Source organism: Pristis pectinata, chromosome 5 (assembly GCF_009764475.1).
Source record: "Pristis pectinata isolate sPriPec2 chromosome 5, sPriPec2.1.pri, whole genome shotgun sequence".
Classification (NCBI taxonomy): Eukaryota; Metazoa; Chordata; class Chondrichthyes; order Rhinopristiformes; family Pristidae; genus Pristis; species Pristis pectinata.
This window is the reverse complement of record NC_067409.1, coordinates 92,055,365-92,078,634: the sequence shown is the minus strand read 5'-3', so window position 1 is coordinate 92,078,634 and position 23,270 is coordinate 92,055,365. Positions and strand designations below refer to the sequence as shown.

At 41.4% G+C, this 23,270-nt stretch overlaps 1 protein-coding gene across 1 annotated transcript in view; it reads left to right on the top strand.

The window, feature by feature from the left end:
* Positions 1-17,342: 17,342 nt before the first annotated feature.
* Positions 17,343-23,270, top strand: part of gmds (GDP-mannose 4,6-dehydratase) — a 490,748-nt gene continuing 484,820 nt past the window's right edge. The window contains exon 1 of the mRNA XM_052016962.1: positions 17,343-17,554. Within this exon, the coding sequence (XP_051872922.1) occupies positions 17,444-17,554 (111 nt within the window). The 5' untranslated portion in view covers positions 17,343-17,443. The remainder of the gene's footprint in view (positions 17,555-23,270) is intronic.

The window sequence follows — 23,270 nt, the reverse complement described above, 5'->3', positions numbered from 1 at the left end:
TGTATGCAGATGTCAATGGATTAATGTAACTCAAAACTGTTAAAATGAAGAGAAATCATATCCAAGACTTGGGAGATAGAGAAGGGAGACATCTGGCGGGTTGAACTTACCCAACTGTAACGTGTATATCTTCTGCAGCAAAGCATTCTTTATAGCCTCACATGTTGGTCATGAGTATGTTCAGGTTCATTTAGCCTTTAATAAATCTTCAAATATTTGGCTGCATGGTGAACCCATCCTTGGAATATACACACAGGACAGCAGACTTTATTCTGTATTACTACAGATGCAGATAATATTGTGTAGAGATAGGATAAGTACAATAGTTCAAAGTCACATTGATAGATATTGACAAAAGTTTCAAATAATAAGATTTCAAATTATAGGACACGACAAGGTAAATTTGATTGAATTGAAGGTTTTTCAGATCTTGCAATTTTTTTTGTGAACTTATTGAATTGTACCAAGATCATCCAAACTGGAGAGAAATGCCGACTAATGGTTTGCTGAAATACAGATACAGACAGGCTAGAACATAAGCAAACACTGGAAGAAATTGCACGGGAGAATAAGAAAGGAGTGGAGAAAAGGAGACAGGCACAGGGAGAGGTCTATTTCTTGGTATATTTTGCCACCAAAGTATTTATAAATGTCAGTCTGCTCAGGAATAATCCACAAAGGCTGTAGTATTCCCAAAAGGTTTAAGACATTTTCTAGTATTGCATAGTTGTGAGCTATTTATTTATTTTACATTATGTACTTTATCCAGTAAATTCTTACAAGACTGTACTTCCTACAATATAATTTCCCTTGGTTTTAAAATCTATCTGTAAGCCTGCACTGAGGCAAGGTAACCCAATATGCTAAAATCATAACTGCATTCGTTTATTTCTCCACATTAACTGTTCTGCTTTCATGCTTCTGATCTGGTGAAAGAAACTAAGAAAAAACACACTAATCTATTAATATTATAACACACTGGTCAATCTCCTGTGGCTTGCTCATGGAAAGCAACAATCTTCAACTGTCTCTAGACCATTTCTTGACTGAAAAACATGCAGTTGTTAGTTGAAAACAAGTGAAGCACTTCTGCTATAAACAGGATGCCAAGGCTCTCTGGATTAAAGTACTGAAGTCTTACAGAGACTTTTGCAGATTGGTCCTGAAAGGGCCCAGAAACTTTCAGGTGGAGAATTTTTCTGTGATGAAGAAGAGCAGGATGGGGTCAAAAGGTAACGTGGCTGATGCTTAATGTTCTACTGTAGACTTCAAGACCAATAAACTGGTTGCTCCCAGACTTCTCTGCATTATTTGATATACCTCCTTGAATGCTGCATGTCTGAGGAACTGATCAGAAGGCTTACAGAGTAAGCTTTCCCCACAATGGGCAATATCTGCCCAAGGTGTTCCCCTGCCGGATTATCAGCAAGGAATAAAGTCTGAGACAACTGTGCTTCAATCAGAATGTGCAATTTGCCAACTGCTGTAACCACCACTGCAACACTGGCAATTTTTTTTAATACAAGTGGCACCTTTCATGCTTAAGTTAATTGAAACATGTCACAATTCACCAAAAATTGTGGTGTAAGAAAGTGTCTCACTGCCACTCTCTCACCAGGATATTTAGAAATAGTAGGTAACTCAAACTAAGAATAAAGATACTCTATTAAACAAAAGTTGACTGATTCAAGGCACTTTCTGACTGTGGCTTTTCAGTTCCACACTAAACAATATCACAAGAATATAGAGCACATATATTTCTTGAAGTGGTACCAATCAATATTTCAATGTCTACATATGTTACCTCCTGCCTTTAGTAATGAAAAAGAAAAAAATGACATCAAATAGCTGTCCAATTTCTGTTTGCTTTATTCTGGCACAAAATCCTCCAGGTACTTAAGTTGATGAACTACCCTTTCAGATTTGGTTCTAATTGGTTGTGATTCTCCTAAGGCCTGTTTTTGAACTGTGGTGTTCTTGCCCTGTAGGGTCAGTGGTGTACTCTTTTGTATCTGCTTCTATCATTTCTTCTGTGATGTCACCTGTTTTTACACCCTATTTCCACATGACTTCATATAATCTAGAGTGTGCTGTGTATTGAGTCAGCACTATCTTTTGACACATCTGTCAATCTCAGGTGAGCTTCATCTTATGTGTTTTATTTCAGCACAAATTCCTCCAAGCCCTCTGAGATCCGGTCAACTCCAGGTTCCGGGTCTTTTCGAACAGCCATCCCTAATTCAGAGAGCAGGCCTTCAGGCTGAACTTAGAAGGTGTGCTCTAAAAAATTTGAGCCATCTCAATGGTAATCCACGAGGATGAATCTAATCCACTTCTCCATTATTACGCTCCAAATAGCTATGGTCTGAAATATTGTTATGTTCATGATTCATCTCTTGAAAACATAAAATTGCTCTAGGTACTTGTGGACTTGAGTGTGTTTCACTGACTTCCGCTGTTATTTTGGAATGATACTCTGAATGGTTGCATACTTAAGGTTACATGTGGTCTGCAGATTACGACATATGCATTGCTTTCTAATGAGTTTCACTCCTTTCTTAGGAGCATCCTATGACCATGCTGTTTACCTACTTATTACAACACAGAGGGAAGACTTTCAGTCCATTTGGGTCTATGTTAGCTTTAAGTAGAGTGATCCCATCAGTTCCATTCCCTCTTTTACTTCCCATTAACCCTAAAACTTATTCTCTCACACATGTCCATCAACTCTCATTTCATGCTTTTGCAGCAAACTTACACTAAGGGGTAATTTATTGTAGTCATTTAATTTACCAGCATATTTTTAGGATGTTAGAGGAAACCAGAGCACCCACGGAAAACCCATGCAGTTACAGGGAGAACATGTAAATTCTAAACAGGCCACAGCTAAATTGAGGATCAAATGCAAGTCCTGGATCTTTGAAGCAGCAGCACTAACAGTCACACCCTGTGCAGCATTCTTTTCGTGCCCAATATTTTCTCTCTCTCAACACATTTGATTTCAACACGTCCTCAAAGATGTCAATTTCTTTGTCAGGCAATGACAACCTTGTTTGGCACCAGTCTTCACTGAGATTGGCTCTCATGTAGACCTTTTGGTTAATATCATGGCTTGCATAACATTGTGAAACAAGAGTAAAATGTAGAGGAATGTCTCAGAGCAGCCAAATTTAAAGAGACTGTTCTGCAGGCCTTCTTGACTGATGGAGACAAGGGTTCTGGTGAGGTAAAACTAAAGGCCATTTATAGTGGCTGATGTTGCTTCCTGCATTTTTCTTGCAATTGTCATGTGGTGCAGGTCATGCCTACTGTGCCTCTGGATGGATGAATTCCACACTGTCATTCAGGGAGCACGTCTTCAGCTACTGGAAAAGGCAGCTGAAGAGGACCCGAGTGATGATGTTCCCTGCGGCATACAGCAGGGTCACCGCCCAGTAGTTACTGCAGTTGCACCTGACTCCTTTCTTGAAAGCAGTCACAATTGCAGCTTCTCTACTTAGCAACTGAATTAAATCTGTTGGGTTGCCAAGCCTTTGGAATTGTCCTAGAACCTCAAGAAATTAAAGTTTGATATATTGAACTATAATGGGAGAAATATAGGAGAAAAATCATTGGGATCTTAAGTAGGGCATTTAACATGAAAGCATTAAACATAATGTTTTTCACTTAGTGTTGACACTCCTTTTCATTAGTCACAAAGAATGATGAAAGTAACAAAGAAAAAATGCAGCTTGATGGGTCTGGCTGATGTTGCAAAATAGTATTATTACCAACATGGGAGCTTATAATTCCTCCTGCAGTACCTGCTTTGGTCAACACCCAGGTTTTAAACTTGGGTATGGCCCCATAGAAGTTGCCTGGAAAAGTTAAAAAGGGTCAGAATTTTAAAAGAACAGAGATTAAAACTAGAGTGGAAAATGGGAGGTAGGGGGAAGGAGCAGGCAGGACAAATCTTTCTGAAGTGATCGCAAAAAACATAATTGGAAAACTTTTTGGATTAGCATTTCAATGAATTGTAAAACCACCAGAGGCACAAAAAAAATGCAGATGCTGGGATCTGGAGCAATACACGAAAAGTGCTGGAGGAACTCAGCAGGTCAGGCAGCATCCATGGAGGGAAATAAACAGTCGACGTTTCAAGCTTAGACCCATTATCAGGACTGGAAAGGAAAAGAACAGAAGCCAGAATAAGAAGGCAGGAGGAGGGGGAGGAGCATACGCAGGCAGGTTATAGCTGGGTTCATGTGATAGGCGAGTCCAGGTGAGAAGGGAATGAGAGGTGGGTGTGGGTGTGGGAGGGGGAGAAGATTTAATAAGCTGAGAACTATTCTGGCTTCTGCCCTCTTCTTTCCAATCCTGATGAAGGGTCTCGGCCCAAAACGTCGACTATTTATTTCCCTCCACAGATCCTGCCTGACCTGCTGAGTTCCTCCAGTACTTTTTGTGTATTGCTGTAAAACCATCAGACTCTTTTACTTCCTGAGAAATCAATGTCCCAAATCGATACATGATCCACAAATCAGTATACATACACCACACTCCTTCCCCTTTAAAAAAGAACAAATACTATACAGTTAGGTAAACATATGCACATTATGAACTGTTTCAAACAGGAAGTTAACACACGTCAGTCAGTCCAGTTTTGTTCACAAGCTTAAGAGCGCATAACTAGCAAGTTAACGCCTTCTTAACAATCTGGGTATGTCTGGCACACATTTGATCTGAATGAACTTGTTATTGATGAGTCAACTTCTCAGAACATCTTTCAGCATTTCTTTGATTCAAATTTCAACTTCATTCTGGTTTGCCTCCTGTTCTGAAGAGAGCACACTCTCAGGACCTTCCTGTAACTTATCTGTCTGATCAACATGGAATTCATTATCATCCTGGCAAATGCATTTATTCCTTTGGACCCTTTTGGAGAAATCTGCACAGCTTTTATATTCTTTGCATCTTTCCAAATTGTGGAATTCATCCCTGTACTTTGAATTTTATTCTTATTGCTAGATAAGAATCTTATTCTCATCCTGTGCTGCTTCTCTTCGCTGCTTCCTTTTGAAGCTTTGCTCGCCCTTTTGAGATTTTTCCCTTAGACTCCATCCTTGTCAGAGTGCTTTGAAACCAGTACTTCTGTGCTTGAGAACTGCATGCTGAATAGAAACTAATCTTAATGTTCCAGCTCTTATCTCTTTGAACTCGCCTAGACTTTGTTCTGTAGCCAAAATGCTGAGTGTACATCTTGTAACTTCTTCCATCACGGATGGGTTCCATGATCACTGATTACCTGGAGAAAGGCAGACATCTAGCCAGTGATGCCATCTGATTTGAGACAAAAGCTTTATTCAAGTTCTGATGTTCAACATAGCTTCATTTTAAACTTGCCATGGTCTTGTATTGATCTACCTTGTCTTGGTATGTTTGTGCCATTCCTCCTATCTCTCCAAACTCAAAGATTCCTGAGGATTGTTCTGAGATATACCATACTAAAGACAAATAGCCCCACCTGTCAGACAGAGCAAGATCGCTGATCATCTCATGATCCCAAACTGCTTTTTCCATCTCAGGAAAAAGCAGTTTGGGATCATGAGATGGTTAGCGATCTGAAAACCCTTGAGACACAAAAAAATATGCAGATGCTGGAATCTGGAGCAATACACAAAAAGTGCTGGAGGAACTCAGCAGGTCAGGCAGCATCTACGGAGAGAAATAAACAGTCGAATTTTCAGGCCAAGACCCTTCATCAGGACTGGAAAGGAAGAGGGCAGAAGCCAAAACTCTTGTCTTGTAGCCTTCATTCCCGTGCTCTGCTCTCAGTGGTTGATGTCTCAGTCACCTTGATTGCCTGAAGACCCTCACTCAAGATGTAGGAACAGCTCCTTCCCCTCCACCATCAGAGTTCTGAATGGTCCATGAACCCTACTTCATTATTCCTTTTATGCACGATTTATTTATTTTGTAATTTATAACAATTTTTATGTCTTGCACTGTACTGCTGCCACAAAGCAACAAATTTCGCGGCATATGTCAGTGATAATAAACCTGATTCTGATTCTGATTGCAAACCTGAGATTCCGCCACTACTACATTTGCTTGGCATGTCCAATTACCCTTTGATCCCAAGATACCAGCCCTGCCATCAGACAATTTTTGCAACTGTGACCGCAAATTCTTTGTTCCAGAAGAAAGTTCTTTAAATCCTTGAACATTTTTGCTTCATCCAGATTCCCAACCAACAATGGGAAACCATCCCAGATGCGCTGAATGACTTCTATGCTCAGTTTGATGCACTTAACAACGAGCCTGCGAGCAAGACGCCTCCTCTGCTCAACGACCAGGTACTCTGTCTGTCCTCAGCCAGTGTGAGGAAGATATTATCCAGGGTTAACCCTCGGAAATCAGCGGGACCTGATAACATACCTGGCCACGTGCTCAGGGACTGTGCAGACCAGCTGGCAGAGGTACTCACCAACATCTTCAATGTCTCTCTGAGCCAAGCAGTTGTTCCTGCATGTTTCAAATCCACCACCATCATACCAGTGCCTAAAAAGTTGCCTGTAACCTGTCTGAATGACTACCGCCCCGTGGCACTGACACCAATCATAACAAAGTGCTTCGAGAGGCTAGTCCTGCAACACAGCAAATCCATTCTCCCCCCCTCACTAGACCCCCTCCAGTTCGCATACCGCTCCAATCGGTCAACCAAAGATGCAGTGTCCTCTGCCCTCCACCTGGCCCTGTCTCGCCTGGATCAAAAGGACACTTATGTCAGGATGGTCTTCATAGACTTCAGCTCTGCCTTCAACACTATCATCCCACAGAACCCATAAGAAGCTACACCTGCTGGGACTTAGCACCTCCACCTGCAACTGGATTCTGGACTTACTCTCTGAAAGGCCACAGTCAGTTCGCATTGGAAATACCATCTCAAACGTCACCAGGCTGAGCTCTGGAGCCCCCCAGGGCAGCGTGCTCAGTCCACTGTTGTTCACGCTGCTGACCCATGACTGCTTTGCCAACTCAAGCTCCAACTATATCATCAAGTTTGCTGATGATACAACAGTGGTGGGCCTCATCAGCAGGAATGATGAAACAGCTTACAGAGAGGAGGTGGAGAGGCTGGTGGACTGGTGCTCAGTCAACAATTTCTGCTTGAACGTGGACAAAACAAGAGAGATTGTGGATTTTAGAAAGGCCCAGACTGACCACTCACCCCTGTGCATCAATGGCACCATTGTACAGAGTCAGCTGCTATAAGTTCTTGGGAATACACATAGCAGACGACCTGTCCTAGTCAACCAACCCCTCCTCCTTCGCCAAGGTGACACAGCAGTGTCTCCACTTCCTACGGCTGCTGAAGAGAGCAAATCTACCCTTCCTCACCCTCACCATATTCTACAGAGGTACCACTGAGAGTGTCCTGACCAGCTGCATCTCTGCTTGGTACAGTAACTGTAACACCCCAGACCACAAGACACTGCAGAGAATTGTGCGCACAGCTGGAAAGATCATTGGAGTACCTCTTCCCTCCATCCTGGACATCTACAACACACAATGCACTCAAAAGGCCTGCAGAATCATAGATGACCCCTCTCATCCCTCCCACAACCTATGTGTCCCACTGCCATCTGGCAAGCAGTACCGGAGCATCCGGGCCAGAACTACTAGACTGTATAGCAGTTTTTCCCCCAAGGCTGTCAGGCTCCTGAATACCTGGAGGCAGTCTCAGACAAATGCCGCATCAAAAGTCCTGGTTTGCACAACGGCGCATAAGAACTTTGGCTGCTGCTGAACATGTTTATACACTTAGAGCAACACACTGAGTTCTGTACTTTCTTTGTCCAACTAGGTTTTGCACTAACCTTGCACTAATTTTGTATCCTGTATATACCATTTTTTGCACTATTTGTGCCTGCACAATTTTTCTGTCTGCATTTATTGTATGTCCTCTGTTCTATGTATGTCCTCTGTTGTGTGAGTCTGGGGGAAACGACATTTCATTCCTCCATGTGTTTTACAGCATATGGGTGAATGACAATAAAGTATAACTTGAACTAACTTGAACTTGAAACCAAGACCTGCTTTACTTTTGGAAATTGCCACTTTAAAGCTCCTGGTAGCTGTGTAGTCTCCTGTGTAGTCTCCTACAATTAGAGGTATATTAATTTTTCTGTCAGCTTGGGTAATAATTAACCTCATCTATCCTAGCCTTCTCAGGTTTCCTCCTGTATATATCCACAGTAAAACATTGCTCCTCATCAGTAGGACTTGGAAAAACTAATTCCTTTAAGTGTCTCACCATATTATCAAGAGTTGCATATTCTAGATTCTTTTATACCAGTTTAATTGAGAGTCACTAGGCACTGAACATTAAGGAAGATACTGTTTATTATGGCAGTGTAATCTTACTGAAGTTGGAGCATGAGGCAAATAATGTAAGAATAGGTAATCATGTATTTTCTTAATAAAGAACAAATAAAATTGTAGATGCTGGAATCTGAAACAAAAACAGACATGCTGGAAGAACTCAGCCAGTCAACGTTTTGGGTTGGCAGCCCTTCATCAGAACTGACTGCTACTGTTGTGTTTTCTTAATTTAGTAGCAACACACTAACCTTAAGGTAGGAATTGTACTTAACTATGAGGGGAGTTAAATACCTTAGCAGTTAAGTTACTGGACTAGTAGATCAAGGTTTATAGCACCATGCAGAATTCAAATTCAAGTAGTTAAATAAACTAGGGATTAAAAAAAAATGTTTGTCTCAGTAACAGCAAGTATGAAACTACCAGGGTGTTGTAAAAACCCATCTGGTTCATTTATGTTCTCCAGCAGAAGGAATCTGTAAATCTCGCCAGGTCTGGACTAGATGGAGTCAAGACCCACTGATGTGGTCAACTGTTCAGTTCAGGAGCAAATAGAGATGGACAATAAATGCCAGCAACATCCACATCCTATGAACAAATAAATAAAAAGAAACACATAAATTCCTTTCATATATAAAAAAAACAAACATGCTGTACAAACTAGTGATCATGTTTACATTGAATATTCAGACACCAGTTATATAATATCTGAATATCAGATTTTATATATCTGAATATATAATATAAAAGACAGATTGTAAATTTTTTAATCTTCTGAGACCTCCTCAGGCCTTCTCTTTGAACAGTTCTAGTTCCTCTCGTATACCTGAAACATACTACTATAACACTGAACATTATTTTAGAAATCTCTCCAACTAAAGCGACTACCAACGGCATCCTCATCCACCTCAACTACAGCATCACCAGTCTCTTGACAGATGATATGAGCAAATGGAAACACTTTTGCCCTTTCTGCCTTTGGATTCTTTGGCTCTCTGACCACCAACTTCTTATGCTTATGTTGAACACATTTACATTCATAAATTGCTACAGCTGAAGTGTTATTCAACTTGCTTGAGTCTCAGTTCTATTGGCAACATCGAAAGGCATTTTGTTTTGTTCACTTGCTTTAAAATAATCATGGTCCAGCAGTGCCTACAGTGCCTCATCAATACTCCCACTCTGGTCACTATGTCAATGATGTTATGTCAATACTCAGTGGCTGTGATTCCAAAAGAAAAAACTGATGTACTTTTGACAACGACACTCACCACACCTGCTTGGGTCACTGATGACTGTAATGCTGTCGGGCTCACAATCAAAGCATAAATGCTACTATTTTTGTTCACTACTTGTAAGTTACGCTTGCAGAAGGTGCATTGCATCATCATAATGAAAAGTCATCAACCTAAAACTTATTTCTTGCTTCACAGATGCTGCCTGACATACTGAGTAGTTCCAGCATTTTCTATTTATATTTCACATTTCCAGCATCTGTGGCATTTTGCAAGTGTAGGCGAGGCAGCTGCTTTGCTGAGCAACTGTGCTTCGTCCACAATGGCCATCTGAGCTCCCAGTTGAATGCCATTTCAACTTCTTTTCCCATCCCAACACTGACCTGTCTGCCCTTGGCCTGCCACAGTGAGGCCAAACCCAAACTAGAAGGACTGTACCTCGTGGTCCACCTGATAGTCTACAACATGATGGCATGAATATTGAATTTTCCATGTTTCTTTGTCTTTCTTTCTGATCTACCCAGGTTCTTTCAACTCACCCCTTCTTTCCGACCCTCCCCCCTACCCAGCTTCTGTCCCATCCCCCACCTGGTTCCATCTGCCCTTTAGCCATATACTTAATCCACTGGGTCTCTATCTCCACCTTCCCCTCCCCTACCTGGCTCCATCTATCCATCATCCCCCTCCTCACCTGGTTCCACCTATTGCCTACCAGCTCCTGTCTCATCCTTCTCCATCACCTCTTAATACTGGCTATCTCCCCTCTACATTCTTGGTCCTGATGCAGGGTCTCAAATCAAAATGTCGACTATCCCTCTGCCTCCATAGATACTACTTGACCTGCTGATTTTCTCCAGCAGTTTTTTTTTTGCAAAGTGGCACATGGGTGATGTTTGGGTCCCCTATACTTTCATCCTTATTTTGACTGATGATGTACCTTGTGAATAGCTTCTCATAGACTTTTGTCCGTTGCATCAATGGAATGTTCACAAGTAGCTCTTGTCCCTTTTGGTCCTCACTACTTCTTTTTCCTCATAAAAGGAATTCTTTCCTCATAGTTCCATCAGTTTGGGTATCACTGTAACATTATAGAGCCTTGCCAGAATCCTCATAGACTGAAGTTGTGAATCTTTTCTATTTGCCATCCTTCCTTGGTATATTGATCCAAAACGTTCTTTCAAAAATTCTCAGTACTATTTTTGGGGCAAAATACATTCGATTCTTTGGCATGGAGATATGGGAACTGTGTCACTTTAGTCCCCATTTTGCATTCAGTGCACTCTTCTTGCTAGTGAAATTAACTTCATTGGACCATCCTCCAACCTCAGTGTTTTAGAACATAGAACACAGAACAATTACAGCACAATTCAGGCCCTTCGGCCCACAAAGCTGTGCCAAACATGTCCCTACCCTAGAAATTACTAGGCTTACCCATAGCCCTCTATTTTACTCAGCTCCATATACCGATCTAACAGTCTCTTGAAAGACCCTATCATATCAGCCTCCACCACCATTTCCAGCAGCCCATTCCATGCACTCACCACTCTCTGAGTAAAAAACTTACCCCTGACATCTCCTCTATATCTACTCCCCAGAACCTTAAACCTATGTCCTCTTGTGGCCACCAATTCAGCCCTGGGGAAAAGCCTCTGACTATCTACCTAATCAATACCTCTCATCATCTTATACACCTCTATCAGGTCCCCCCTCATCCTCCGTCTCTCCAAGGAGAAAAGGCCGAGTTCCCTCAACCCGCTTTCATAAGGCATGCTCCGCATCCCAGGCAGCATCCTTGTAAGTCTCCTCTGCACCCTCTCTATGGCTTCCACATTTTTCCTGTAGTGAGGCAACCAGAACTGACCACAGTACTCCAAGTGGGGTCTGACCAGGGACCTATATAGCTGCAACAATACCTCACGGCTCCTAAATTCAATTCCCCTATTGATGAAGGACAATACACCATATGCCTTCTTAACCACAGAGTCAACCTGCGCCGCCACTTTGAGCATCCTATGGACTCGGACCCCAAGATCCCTCTGATCCTCCACACTGCAATGAGTCCTACCATTAATACTATATTCCGCCAACATATTTGACCTACCAAAATGAACCACTTCACATGTATCTGGGTTGAACTGTATCTGCCACTTCTCAGCCCAAATCTGCATCCTATCTATATCCCTCTGTAACCTCTGACAGCCCTCCAAACTATCCACAACACCTCCAACCTTTGTGTCATCCGCAAACTTACTAACCCACCCCTCCACTTCCTCATCAAGGTCATTTATAAAAATCACAAATAGTAAGGGTCCCAGTACAGATCCCTGAGGTACACCACTGGTCACCGACCTCCACTCAGAATACGACCCTTCAACAACCACTCTTTGCCTTCTGTGGGCCAGCCAGTTCTGGATCCACACTGCAATGTCCCCTTGGATCCCATGTCTCCTCACCTTCTCCATAAGCCTCGCATGGGGTACCTTATCAAACGCCTTGCTGAAATCCATATACACTACATCTACTACTCTCCCTTCATCGATGTGCTTAGTCACATCCTCAAAAAATTCAATCAGGCTCGTAAGGCAGGACCTGCCCGTAACAAAGCCATGCTGACTATTCCTAATCATATTATACCTCTCCAAATGTTCATAAATCCTGCCTCTCAGGATCTTCTCCATCAGCTTACCAACCACTGAGGTAAGACTCACTGGTCTATAATTTCCTGGGCTATCCCTACTCCCCTTCTTGAATAAGGGAACAACATTCGCAACCCTCTAATCTTCCGGAACCTCTCCCGTCTCCATGGACGACACAAAGATCATCGTCAGAGGTTCCGCAATCTCCTCCCTTGCTTCCCACAGCAACCTGGGGTACATCTCATCCGGTCCCAGTGACTTATCTAACTTGATGCTTTCCAAAAGTTTCAGCACCACCTCTTTTCTAATATCTACATGCTCAAGCTTTTCAGGCCACTGCAAGTCCCCACTACAATCACCCAGATCTTTTTCCGTGGTGAATACTGACGTAAATTATTCATTAAGTACCTCCGCTATTTCTTCCGGATCCATACACACTTTCCCACTGCTGCACTTGATAGGCCCTATCCTTTCGCATTTCATCCTCTTACTCTTCACATACTTATAGAATGCCTTGGGGTTTTCCTTGATCCTGCCCGCCAAGGCCTTCTCATGTCCCCTTCTGGCTCTCCTAATCTCTTTCTTAAGTTCCTTCTTTTTAGCCTTGTACTTCTCCAGATCTCTAACATTACCTAGCTCTCTGTACCTTTTGTATGCTTTTCTTTTCCTTTTGACTAGATTTATTATAGCCTTCATACACCACGGTTCCTGTATCCTATCATGACTCCCCTGTCTCATCAGAACATGTCTGTTCAGAGCTCCACACAAATATCCCCTGAATATTTGCCGCATATCTTCCGTACTTTTCCCAGAGAACATCTGTTCCCAATTTAATCTTCCAACTTCCTGCCTGAGAACCTCATACTTCCCTTTACTCCAAGTAAACACCTTTCTAGCCTGTCTGTTCCTATCCCTCTCTAGTGCTACTTCTGTTTTAACCGTATTCCTGCATATGCAATCTATGCAATGTTCTTAGTTACTGAACCACCATAGGAGACAGGAATTCTGATCTAATAGCAACTTCAAAATTTTCGTGAACATTTCCTGAGTTACCTTGTATGAAAAGTTCTTAACAAAGTTCCACAATTTCTTTGTCTATTTTTACCTGGATTGCTTCCCTTATTGTATGCTTTTTCAAGTTTGATTGCTCGTTCTACCTTTTTATTCAGTAAACATTCCAATTGCTCTTCAATTTCATTGTTTACTGAACCAAATTTTCTGTGAGGCCATATCTGGACCCATCATCCCCCACCTCACCTGGTTCCATTTTTCACCCACCAGCCCTGTCGCACACCTCCCTCTCACCTCTTTATACTGGCCGTCTTGCCTCTATACTCTCAGATCTGATGCAGCGTCTCAAGCCAAAACATCGACCATCCCTTTACCTTCACAGATGCTGTTTGACACGCTGAGCTCCTCCAGCAGTTAGTTTTTTGATCAATAACCAGATGTTCTCTTACAGTGACAGTCTCATTCAAAGCCTTCTTTAATTCCTTTCCAGAGTTCATGTTTCCAAGAAAGTGTGTAAAGGCATGATTGCCAGGATTCTGACTTTTGCTGCCTATCACTGTGTTTGCACAATGCATCTTTCCTGTGGCATTTTCTCACCTTCCAGGCATTTACCACTCTACATTGGCCCACTTGTTTCTTTAGGTTTGTGGCCTTTTTCTCCACTTCACTGTGTTAATGATTCCAGATGGAGATGAGACCTATCTGTTTGTTCCTTGTGTTCTTCTGCAAACCCAGATATTGAATTCATATGGAATACACTAAACCCAAGTGACTTAATCCAGTCCTTACCCAATAATGTTGATTTCAAGGTATGATCTGCCACAATTATCAGCGGCTTATTTTCCCTGTACTTCTGAGCAACATTGTGCTTCTGCACTCATAATTCTCTCACAAATTTTCCAAAGAATGTACACAAGAGAACATCATTCTTAGTTAGTGGGACTTGGATAACACTCTGACGGTAGAAATAGTCCTGTCTCATCACTCAGTTGTTTACTGCACTATCAGTTTTCATTACAATGCTCTGAATATTTAACTTGATAGTAGTTTTAAATTTATTATTGTCTTTTCTCATACCAGTGGCGTAAATACTATTTAACGTGCATTCCTGATTGTGTCATTTCTCTCTGCTGCATTTAAGGTACTTCTCTGGATGTCTTTTGTAGGCATATCTCTCTGTCTTTTAGAAAGATATGGGTCACAGTTCTCAATGTCTGCCACATGTTCAGTTTGCTTTTGTAAGTCCCTGCAAGGTTTTCTATTCCATTGCAAATAGAGCAGTGGGCTGTATTAAATAGGCCCCTGTGGCTTCCTTGGGGGCCTATTTTCTAAACAGGCTTCTGTGGTTAGCTAATTTCCTGCCAAAACTGACCTTAACCTACCCTTCCTAATGAAGAAGACATAGCCGACACTGCCACTGCTGTCTGCAGCTCATAGCTGCACCTTGAGCTGACTAACTATTCCACATTTCCCATTGCTATTTCAATTGCAATGGCCATCCTACTTGTCTTTTCAAAAGTGTGGTCTGGAGTATTAAAGAGTTTGACCTGTATTTGTTCACCAGCCAGTTCAAAGGCTAATGGACCCTTAATGCTTGATTTAGGAACATTGCAAAATTCCAATGTTTTGCTAAATCTCTCAATCTTACGATATAATCACCAATTGCAGCCTCTGGTATCAGATTACATGTTCTGAATTTGTAGCTTTGAAGTACTTTCGCTATGCCGGGTTGAAACATTGCTTTATTTTTCCCATCAGTTTGTCAAATAAGATATCAATTCCCATGCATGGTGACAACATATTAGCTCATGACATATCAAGCATCCAAACTCGTTCCCATGAATTATAAGGTTTTCTCTTGCTCATGAATTACTGCATTTTGCCTTTCAGAATTTTCACCTGTAACTTCAATGACGTTATTGGCTTTGAAGAACGTACCTACTTACTCATAGTAAATAGTAAATATTATTTTGTTCTGTCATTTTTGCCAAGTTTACCAAAATACCCTGTTTATGCCATCTAGTTTTCATCCTTTTCTTCACGTTACTTGTTACTTTAATGCTGAGGGATTCATCCTTCTGTTTTGCCATGCTTTCTTTAAGATTTACCAGTCTAATTCTAGTAATATGACTTTCCTATTATGTTTCCATTCTCATCACTGGTGTAGTGTATGGGATTCTTCTTGTACCTGTTCTGAGGATTAATACATAACTCACATAGATTAGAAGCATCAAGGTCTTCATGTATGGCAGTCATTTCTCTATTTATACTAAAGCATTGTACATATAATGTTGCAATTGTGAAGTACAAGCATCCTACCAACCTGAAAATAATAGGTACACATAATAGCTAATATACCTGAGACAAAACCAACATTCACGCACTTTCTTCTTCTTTTTCTTAGGTATTTCCTTGGAATTGTAGATGCGTTGCCTCCACTCTTGTTTCATGGGTTGTGAAATATTTAATGAGACCAACATAGAAGTTGCAGACTCTTCCACTGATGGGGCAGGGGGTGGATGGTGGAGTAGGCAGGTGCATAGATGGTGAGGTGGTGCTCCTTATATCACTCATGCAGGACTGCTGGTGCACTCCTGATGAATGGCCTTAAGGTTCTCGATACTTTCCCAAATGCTCCATCCCTATTTTGAATGATCAAGACCCAGAATTTCCCAGGAGTTACTGAGGATGTTGCATTTCTTCAAGAAGATTTTGAGCACATTCTTGAATATTTTCCTCTGTTCCCCTGGTAATCTTCTGCCATAATAGAGTTTGGAACAGTGTAGCTGTTGTGGGAGTTTGGTGTTAGGTAGGTGAATGACATGACATGCCCAACATAGCCAGTTGAGTGTAATTAGGGTTTCAGTGCTGGAGATGTTGTCCTGATGTTAGTTCCCTTATCCTTCGAATGAATTCGAAGGATTTTGTAGGTGGTAGTTTTCCAGTTCTTTGAGATGCCTGCTGAAGGCAGTCCAAGTCTCAGAAGCATAAAGGAGGACTGTAGACCATGAGCTTTGTTGCACATCTGAGGTCTTGATATGACCTTTCCATGATCAATGAAAGTCTGTGCTGATGCATTGAAGATGGTGGTGAACGTCACCATCTTTGTCTCTCTTTACTGAGAGGTGGCTCCAGAGTTATGTGAAGTAGAGCACATTTTCCAGGGTCTCACTATGAACCTTCATTATCAGAGGGCAATGTGGTGCAGCTGGGTCTGGATGGTGGAGGACCTCTTTCTTGTAGATTTTGAGTGTAAGGCCCGCCCTCTCCTTTGCTTCATGATAAAGTCTTAGAGCTCAGTTTCTGAGTGATTGCAATTTCAAACATAGTCTGCAATATTGATCTTCAGTATCAACTACAGAGGTTCAGGTTACCTAGGTTATGAAGTACAGTCGCCATGGGTTGAACAGTTTCCCAGATTACAAGATTAGATCCACTCCCACGGAGAACTTGTTGGAGTTGAGATGCCACACTACCAATAGCTATTCTTCAGCCTGCAATGTGCTAAACTCTTTAATTCCCTTCCTAAAACCCACTGCCTCTGTGCCTCTTTCCACTTTTAAAATATTCCTTAAAACAACTTGCCTCTCTGACCATCTACACTTATACACATCCGAGAACTTTTTTGATTAGCGGATCCTGAAATCTTTTGGACAGAAGCACAGTCCTGATGTTGCTGCATTCACAAAGTCATCATGTCAGGTCTGCATTTTCAGCTGGGTGATTTAGACTTTGTTTCAAAATATCTGGAGGCTCAGTAATATTTCCGAATTTATGTTATCATCTTTCAAGGACCAAATGAACAAAAATGTTCTCTCTCTAAAAAGCTGCAACTTCTAGTTATTCCTGAAATGTTAACTCTGTTTCGCTTTCCACAACTACTGCCTGAACTGCTGAATATTTCCAGTACTTTCTGTTTGTGTTTCAGATTTCCGGCAACTTCAGATTTCTTTTGATTGACATTCGAGCGCAATGGCCGCAGTGGAAGCACCTCTACTCCTCTTGATGTCGCTGCAACTGGAGGACCAGGACTGGCTGCGGAGGCAATCGGTTGCTAGGGGCGTGGCTGAGTTCAGTCCGTTGCCAGTGAGTGCCGGGCCGCTTCCTTCGCTACGCGGAAGTGCGACTCATATTATTTCAGGGAGAGGAGACGGGGATTTGGAGCCAGTGGCAGGTAGTATCCGGGGCACGTTGGCAGCGATGGATGGGCTGAAGTGTGCAGCAGCAGCGAGCGGCAACAATGCGGCCGCCTCACCTAGAAGTGCCAATGGAAGGACGAAAGTGGCCATCATCACCGGCATCACTGGGCAGGTACTTACCGGGCACATGCCTGCATCCCACCAGGATGTAACTGCACTGGCGCCAATGCACTCAACTTACACAAAAATCTCTTTACGATCGATTTTTAAAAAATCCTACTGTGCAATATGTTTTCATTTGGTCTCTGACCTGAACCCATTTCTCAGAAGTGTCAATGTATTTCCAGCATTGATAACTTATTTAATTTTTGTATCAGGGCATTTTGGGTGATTCAGCTCACTACTTCTTTTCCCTCTGCCCAGTCAGACAAGTCAACTTTGTGAATAAGACTTAAAGTTACAGGCCATCTACTTGCCTGGCAGTCCTTTCGTTTCTGTTGTACTAGTGGTCAAAAAGCCAGTGGATTTGATTTTATTTGTAATCTGTACGCATTAATAGGATAATTTTATTTCTCTGCACCCCTCTTCTTTGGGATGATTAGTGGTGATGACTTTGTGGTAATAATTTATATTATACAAATTATTTGTTCTGATGTATTACGTGGGTGTCCCTTTATTATGTACTTTGTGTCTTGCATGTTTAATTAACTTTTAAAATAAGAGTAAGGAATTAAGTTGGTAAATTGGGCTATGTGATAATTATACCACAATATTCTCTTTTCTCAATCCAGTTAGCATCTGCATGAGATACAGATGTACATTTGTGCAGTAATGTGTTATTGTTAAAAGTTGATCTCTTATTGTTGTGTTTTTGAAATGGAGTTCTGTTTCTTTGCATTTATATTTGGCTCAATGAATGTGTTCAAAGGAGAATATGAATTGTTGTGTAATATGTTAGTTTTCACTTGTAGACTAATATATTTTTCTGATATCTTTTTACATGTTCATTTTATCTAGTAGTTTTCATTCACACTTTCAAATATTATTGAAAGCAACAATAATGCATAGAACATTGACTGTGATATTGGCAACTATTTCTTAATACATTTTCAATGATTATCACGGTTCCTTGACTTGCATCATACAGAGAATAATAGCTCATGACAAATAGTTGCAAAATACCAGGTAACGTGGGTAGCACAGTGGCACAACCAGTGGTGCAGCTGCCTCACAACTCCAGGGATGTAGGTTCAATCCTGACCTCCAGTGCTGTCTGTGTCGTGTTTGCCTGTTCTCCCTGTTTCTGCATGGGTTTCCTCCCACATACCATAGAGGTGCTGGTTAATTGCTACTATAAATTGCCCCTAGTATAGGTGGGTGGTAAAATCTGGGAGGAGTTGATGGAAATATGGGGGATTAAAATTGGGATTAGCACAGGATTCATGTGGGTTGGTACATACGGTTGGCATGGACACTGTGGGCCAAAGGGTCTGTTTCTGTGTTGCATGACTCTGTAATTTTATAGGTTTCCACTCAGTCCCCTGAGGATTATTTTCTATTCAATATATCATACAGCTAATACTGATAACCCTGATATATATATCACTAACATTACAAAACCTCAGATTTTGCAGCAGGGTATTACCATTCACCAGATACATCTTTGCTATCTATGTCCACCACTGACACAAACTTAAATCTATAAATGTGAATTGCTCCCCACCAACTGCAAAGTAGGTGTAAAATGACTTTTTAAAAAGGCAGTAAGAGCAGTTTCCAGCTTGTAATCTAACATTAGAGGTCTGAGCAATAACTGGCAGTTGCTGTCCTTAAGTGATTCCTGTACTTGTGTCAACTGTGAATTGAACTTGAGAAATGTTACGGCATTTTCAAAAGAAATTACTAAAGCTGGTACTAGAAAGAAAATAATCTTCAAAAAAAAATGATGTAAAATCTCAACTCATTTGGTGAAGGGAATTGTTACCACAGTTCAGTTTGGCCAACATCTAATTCTAGTCCACACCACAAGGTAGACTCTTAACATGGCTGATCTCTGAAAAGAATGCATTTGATTCTGGGAAAAAGAAAACTACCAACAACACACTGAAACACTCTGCTGATTAGGCAGCCTCATTGGAGAAAGAACAATTATCTCTTGGGGCGTAGACCTTTCATCAAAACTAGGAGATTGCATAAGTTTTATGCAGCAAAGAATGTGAGAAGGGCAAAGAGAACAAAAGGGAAAGTCTGATAGGGTGAAGACGTTGTCATCATTTAGAATTGTGCTTCAATCAGTATTTTCTGAATGCAATTGTCTTCTTACCAGTCGAGAAATATAATGGTGGAGGAAGATTGAGGTGTGTTATAATATATAACCAGTTCAACTAGTATTCTTGCAATAATATCAAATCAGTTTGATCACTTGCTAGTAGGGCTACTGATTATGAATCTGTTCTTGCAATTAAGTAATAAAATAATAATAATAAAAACAGACTAAGCTATTGTGCAAGACCTACTCCTCATCAATGGAATACATCCTGGCTTGCTGGCTTGCAGTAAAGTAACCTGTACTACAAAGACATTTCATGTCTAAAAAGAAATACAATCATATTCATTTTAATATTCCATAAAATGGGGCTGGAATCTGCAGTCAAAAGAAGCATGTTTCATTGGTGTTTTTTTCCATTGGTGTTTTACCCTTGCTTTGGATTGGATGTAGTTTGTGGAGGAATGAGAAGGAACAAATGCTACAATTGATACTCTTAGTGGGTCAACAGTTTTGATTCGGTCTGATCGGAAATTGCTATCTCTAAGATTTTGGTGTTACTTAGTGAAATTCTAGGACATCCTTCCGATAAAACTGCCAATTGAAATTGCTCTGTGGTAATCAATAGCAAAACAATAAAGGTGCTAGGACTCTGAAATAGAGAAAGAAAATACAGGAAGTACTCATCGAGCTTCGCAGCATCAACTGAGAGGAATGGAGGATCAAGTTTCAGATCGATCTTATATTTACAAAATCGTTAGTTATTTTTACACTCACCTGATAACTTTGGATTGCATTTGTCTTCTATCCACAGATATACCTTTTGCTGTTCACTAGTCTTTAGCATCCCCTTTGAGCTAGTACCACCACCATTTGTGCTATTTGTTCTCTTGGTCTCTACGCTATTGCAGACTGTTTCTTTTATTCTTTTTTTTCCCCATGGTATAAAACTTGTTTTTAAAACTTCTTTTTAAAAATCTCTAACATTTCCCATTCTGATAGAAGCTCTTCATCCTGAAACACAACTGTGTGTTTTTCTCTGTAAATATGCTGACCAAACTGTTTCCATACTTAATTGATAATATTTTGTACAGTCAGGCGAATTTAAATTGTTTCCTGGACTGATTTTAAATAATTGAATTCCTGGGTAGGTAGCTCTTCCCATCAGTGAAGAGGCAAGCATTTTTAAAAATAAAACAGAGTGAAATTGCATCATGTTTATAACAGCATAAATAGCATTAAAATATAAAAATATTGAGCCTGGTTAAAGAGAATGTTTTTTGGTATGATATACACTTCGTATTTGATTGACGGTGCCAAGGTAAGTTGTATTTGATGTCCAATTTGTTTAATTAGAAGAATACTTAAGATATCCGAAATACAGGAAATCCCATGCTGAAATGCTAGTAATTATAGTGTTAGCAGTAATGTTCATCAATCTTGACTGTGTCTTGTTTCTCCTCAACTTGCTACTAGGTGTCAAGAGTTAATGTTACTGTGAGATTTAATGTCCACTTTTTTTTTAATCTGTTCACTTTTTGGGATGCAGGCACCACAAGCAAGGTTAAAGTTTACTGCTGTCATGTGCCCTTGAGAGACGTGGTGATGAGCCAGCCCCTAGGACTGCTACAGTCTTGTTTGAGTATTGTTGGAGACATAGTGTTATACAGCACAAAAACAGGCCCTTTGGCCCAAATGGTCCATGCTGACCACAGCATCCTCACCGCTAGTCCCCGTTGCCTGTGCTTGGCCCATAACCCTCCAAGCCCCTCCCCTCCATGTACCTATCCAAATGCCTCTTAAATGTTGCAATTGTACCCACCTAGACCACTTCCTCTGGCAGCTCATTCCAGGTACTCATTACATTCTGTGTAAAGAAGTTACCTCTCAGGTCTCTTTTAAATCTCTCCCCTCTTGTATCTGTGCTCTCTAGTTATGGACTCCCCAACCCTAGGGAAAAGACTATGACCATCCGCCTTATCCATTTCCCCTCATGATTTTTGTAAACTTCTATGAGGTCACCCCTTATTCTCCTACACTCCAAGGAATAAAAGTCCAGTGTGGCCAACATCTCCCTTTAACTCAGGCCCTCTACTCCAGGCAGCATCCTCATAAATCTCTTCTGCACTCTCTCCAGGTTGACAATGTCTTTCTTATAACAGGGTGACTAAAACTGTACACAATATTCTAACTGTGGCCTCACCAATGACTTGTATAATGGCAACATAATGTCCCTACTCCTAAACTTGATGCCCTGACTGATGAAGGCTAGCATGCTAACGCCTTCTTCATCACCCTGTTTACTTGCGTGGCCGCTTTTAGTGAACTGTGCACTTGAACTCTCAGGTCCCTCTGTCATCAGCAAACTTGCTAATCGTGCTATGTACATTCATATCCAAATCATTCACATAAATAATGAATAACAGAGGTCCGAACACTGACCCTGGGGCACCCCACTAGTTATAGGCCTCCAGTCGAAGATCTGACCTTCAACCATCACCCTCTACTTCCTATCGTGGAGCCAATTTTGAATCCACCTCACGAGCTCCCCCGGATCCCATGTGACCTGATCTTCCAGATCAACCTGCCATGTGGGACCTTGTCAAAGGTCTTACTAAATTCCATATAGACAACATCCACTGCCATACTTTCATCTATCCCCTTATTTACCTCTTCGAAAAACTCCAAAAGGTCAGTCAGACATGATCTCCCATGCACAAAACCTTGCTGACTATTCCTGATCAGGCCTTGACTATCCAAGTGTTGGTAGATCTTGTCCTTCAGAATTCTCTCCTGTAACTTCCGTACAACTGAAGTCAGGCTCACTAGCCTGTCGTTCCCTGGCCTGTCCTTGCTACCCTTCTTGAACAATGGAACAACATTAGCCATCCTCCAGACTTCTGGAACCTTGCCAGTGGCTAACGACAAAACAATGATCTCTACAAGGGCCTCCGCAATTTCTTCCCTGGCCTCCCATGAGGTCCAGGGGTGCACTTGGTCAGGCCCTGGGGATTTGCCCACCTTAATGCGCTTCTTCCTCATAATATGCATGTGATCCAAGATCTCACTACTTATTACCGTCATTTCTGTGGCATCCCTGATATTCTCCTTAGTAAACACTGAGGAGAAATAAACATTAAAAATCTCAGTCATCTCCTGCGGCTCCATGCATAGGTAGCCCTTTAAGAGGTCTTTAAGAGGACCTAGTCTCTCCCTATTTACCCTTTTACTGTTAAAATAACTGAAGAACCTCTTGGGATTATCTTTAACCCTGCTTGCCAAATCCTTCTCGTATCCTCTTTTTGCCCTCCTGATTTCCCTCTTAAGCCTGGTCTTAAACTTTTTATATTCATCAAGGGATTCATTTGTATCCAGCAACCTAAACACTATGTACGCTTCCTTTTTCCTGACCAGACCCTCAATATCTCTCGTCAGCCAGGGTTCCCTGAACTTGATATGTCTACCCTTCACCTTCACAGGAACATGCTGCTCCTGGACTCTTGATATGACCCTTTTGAAAGCCTCCCATTTGCCAACTGTTCCTTTGCTTTTAAATAGAGTCACCCACTCGACCCCAGCTAGATCCTGCCTAATGCCCTCAAAATTAGCCCTGCTCCAGTTC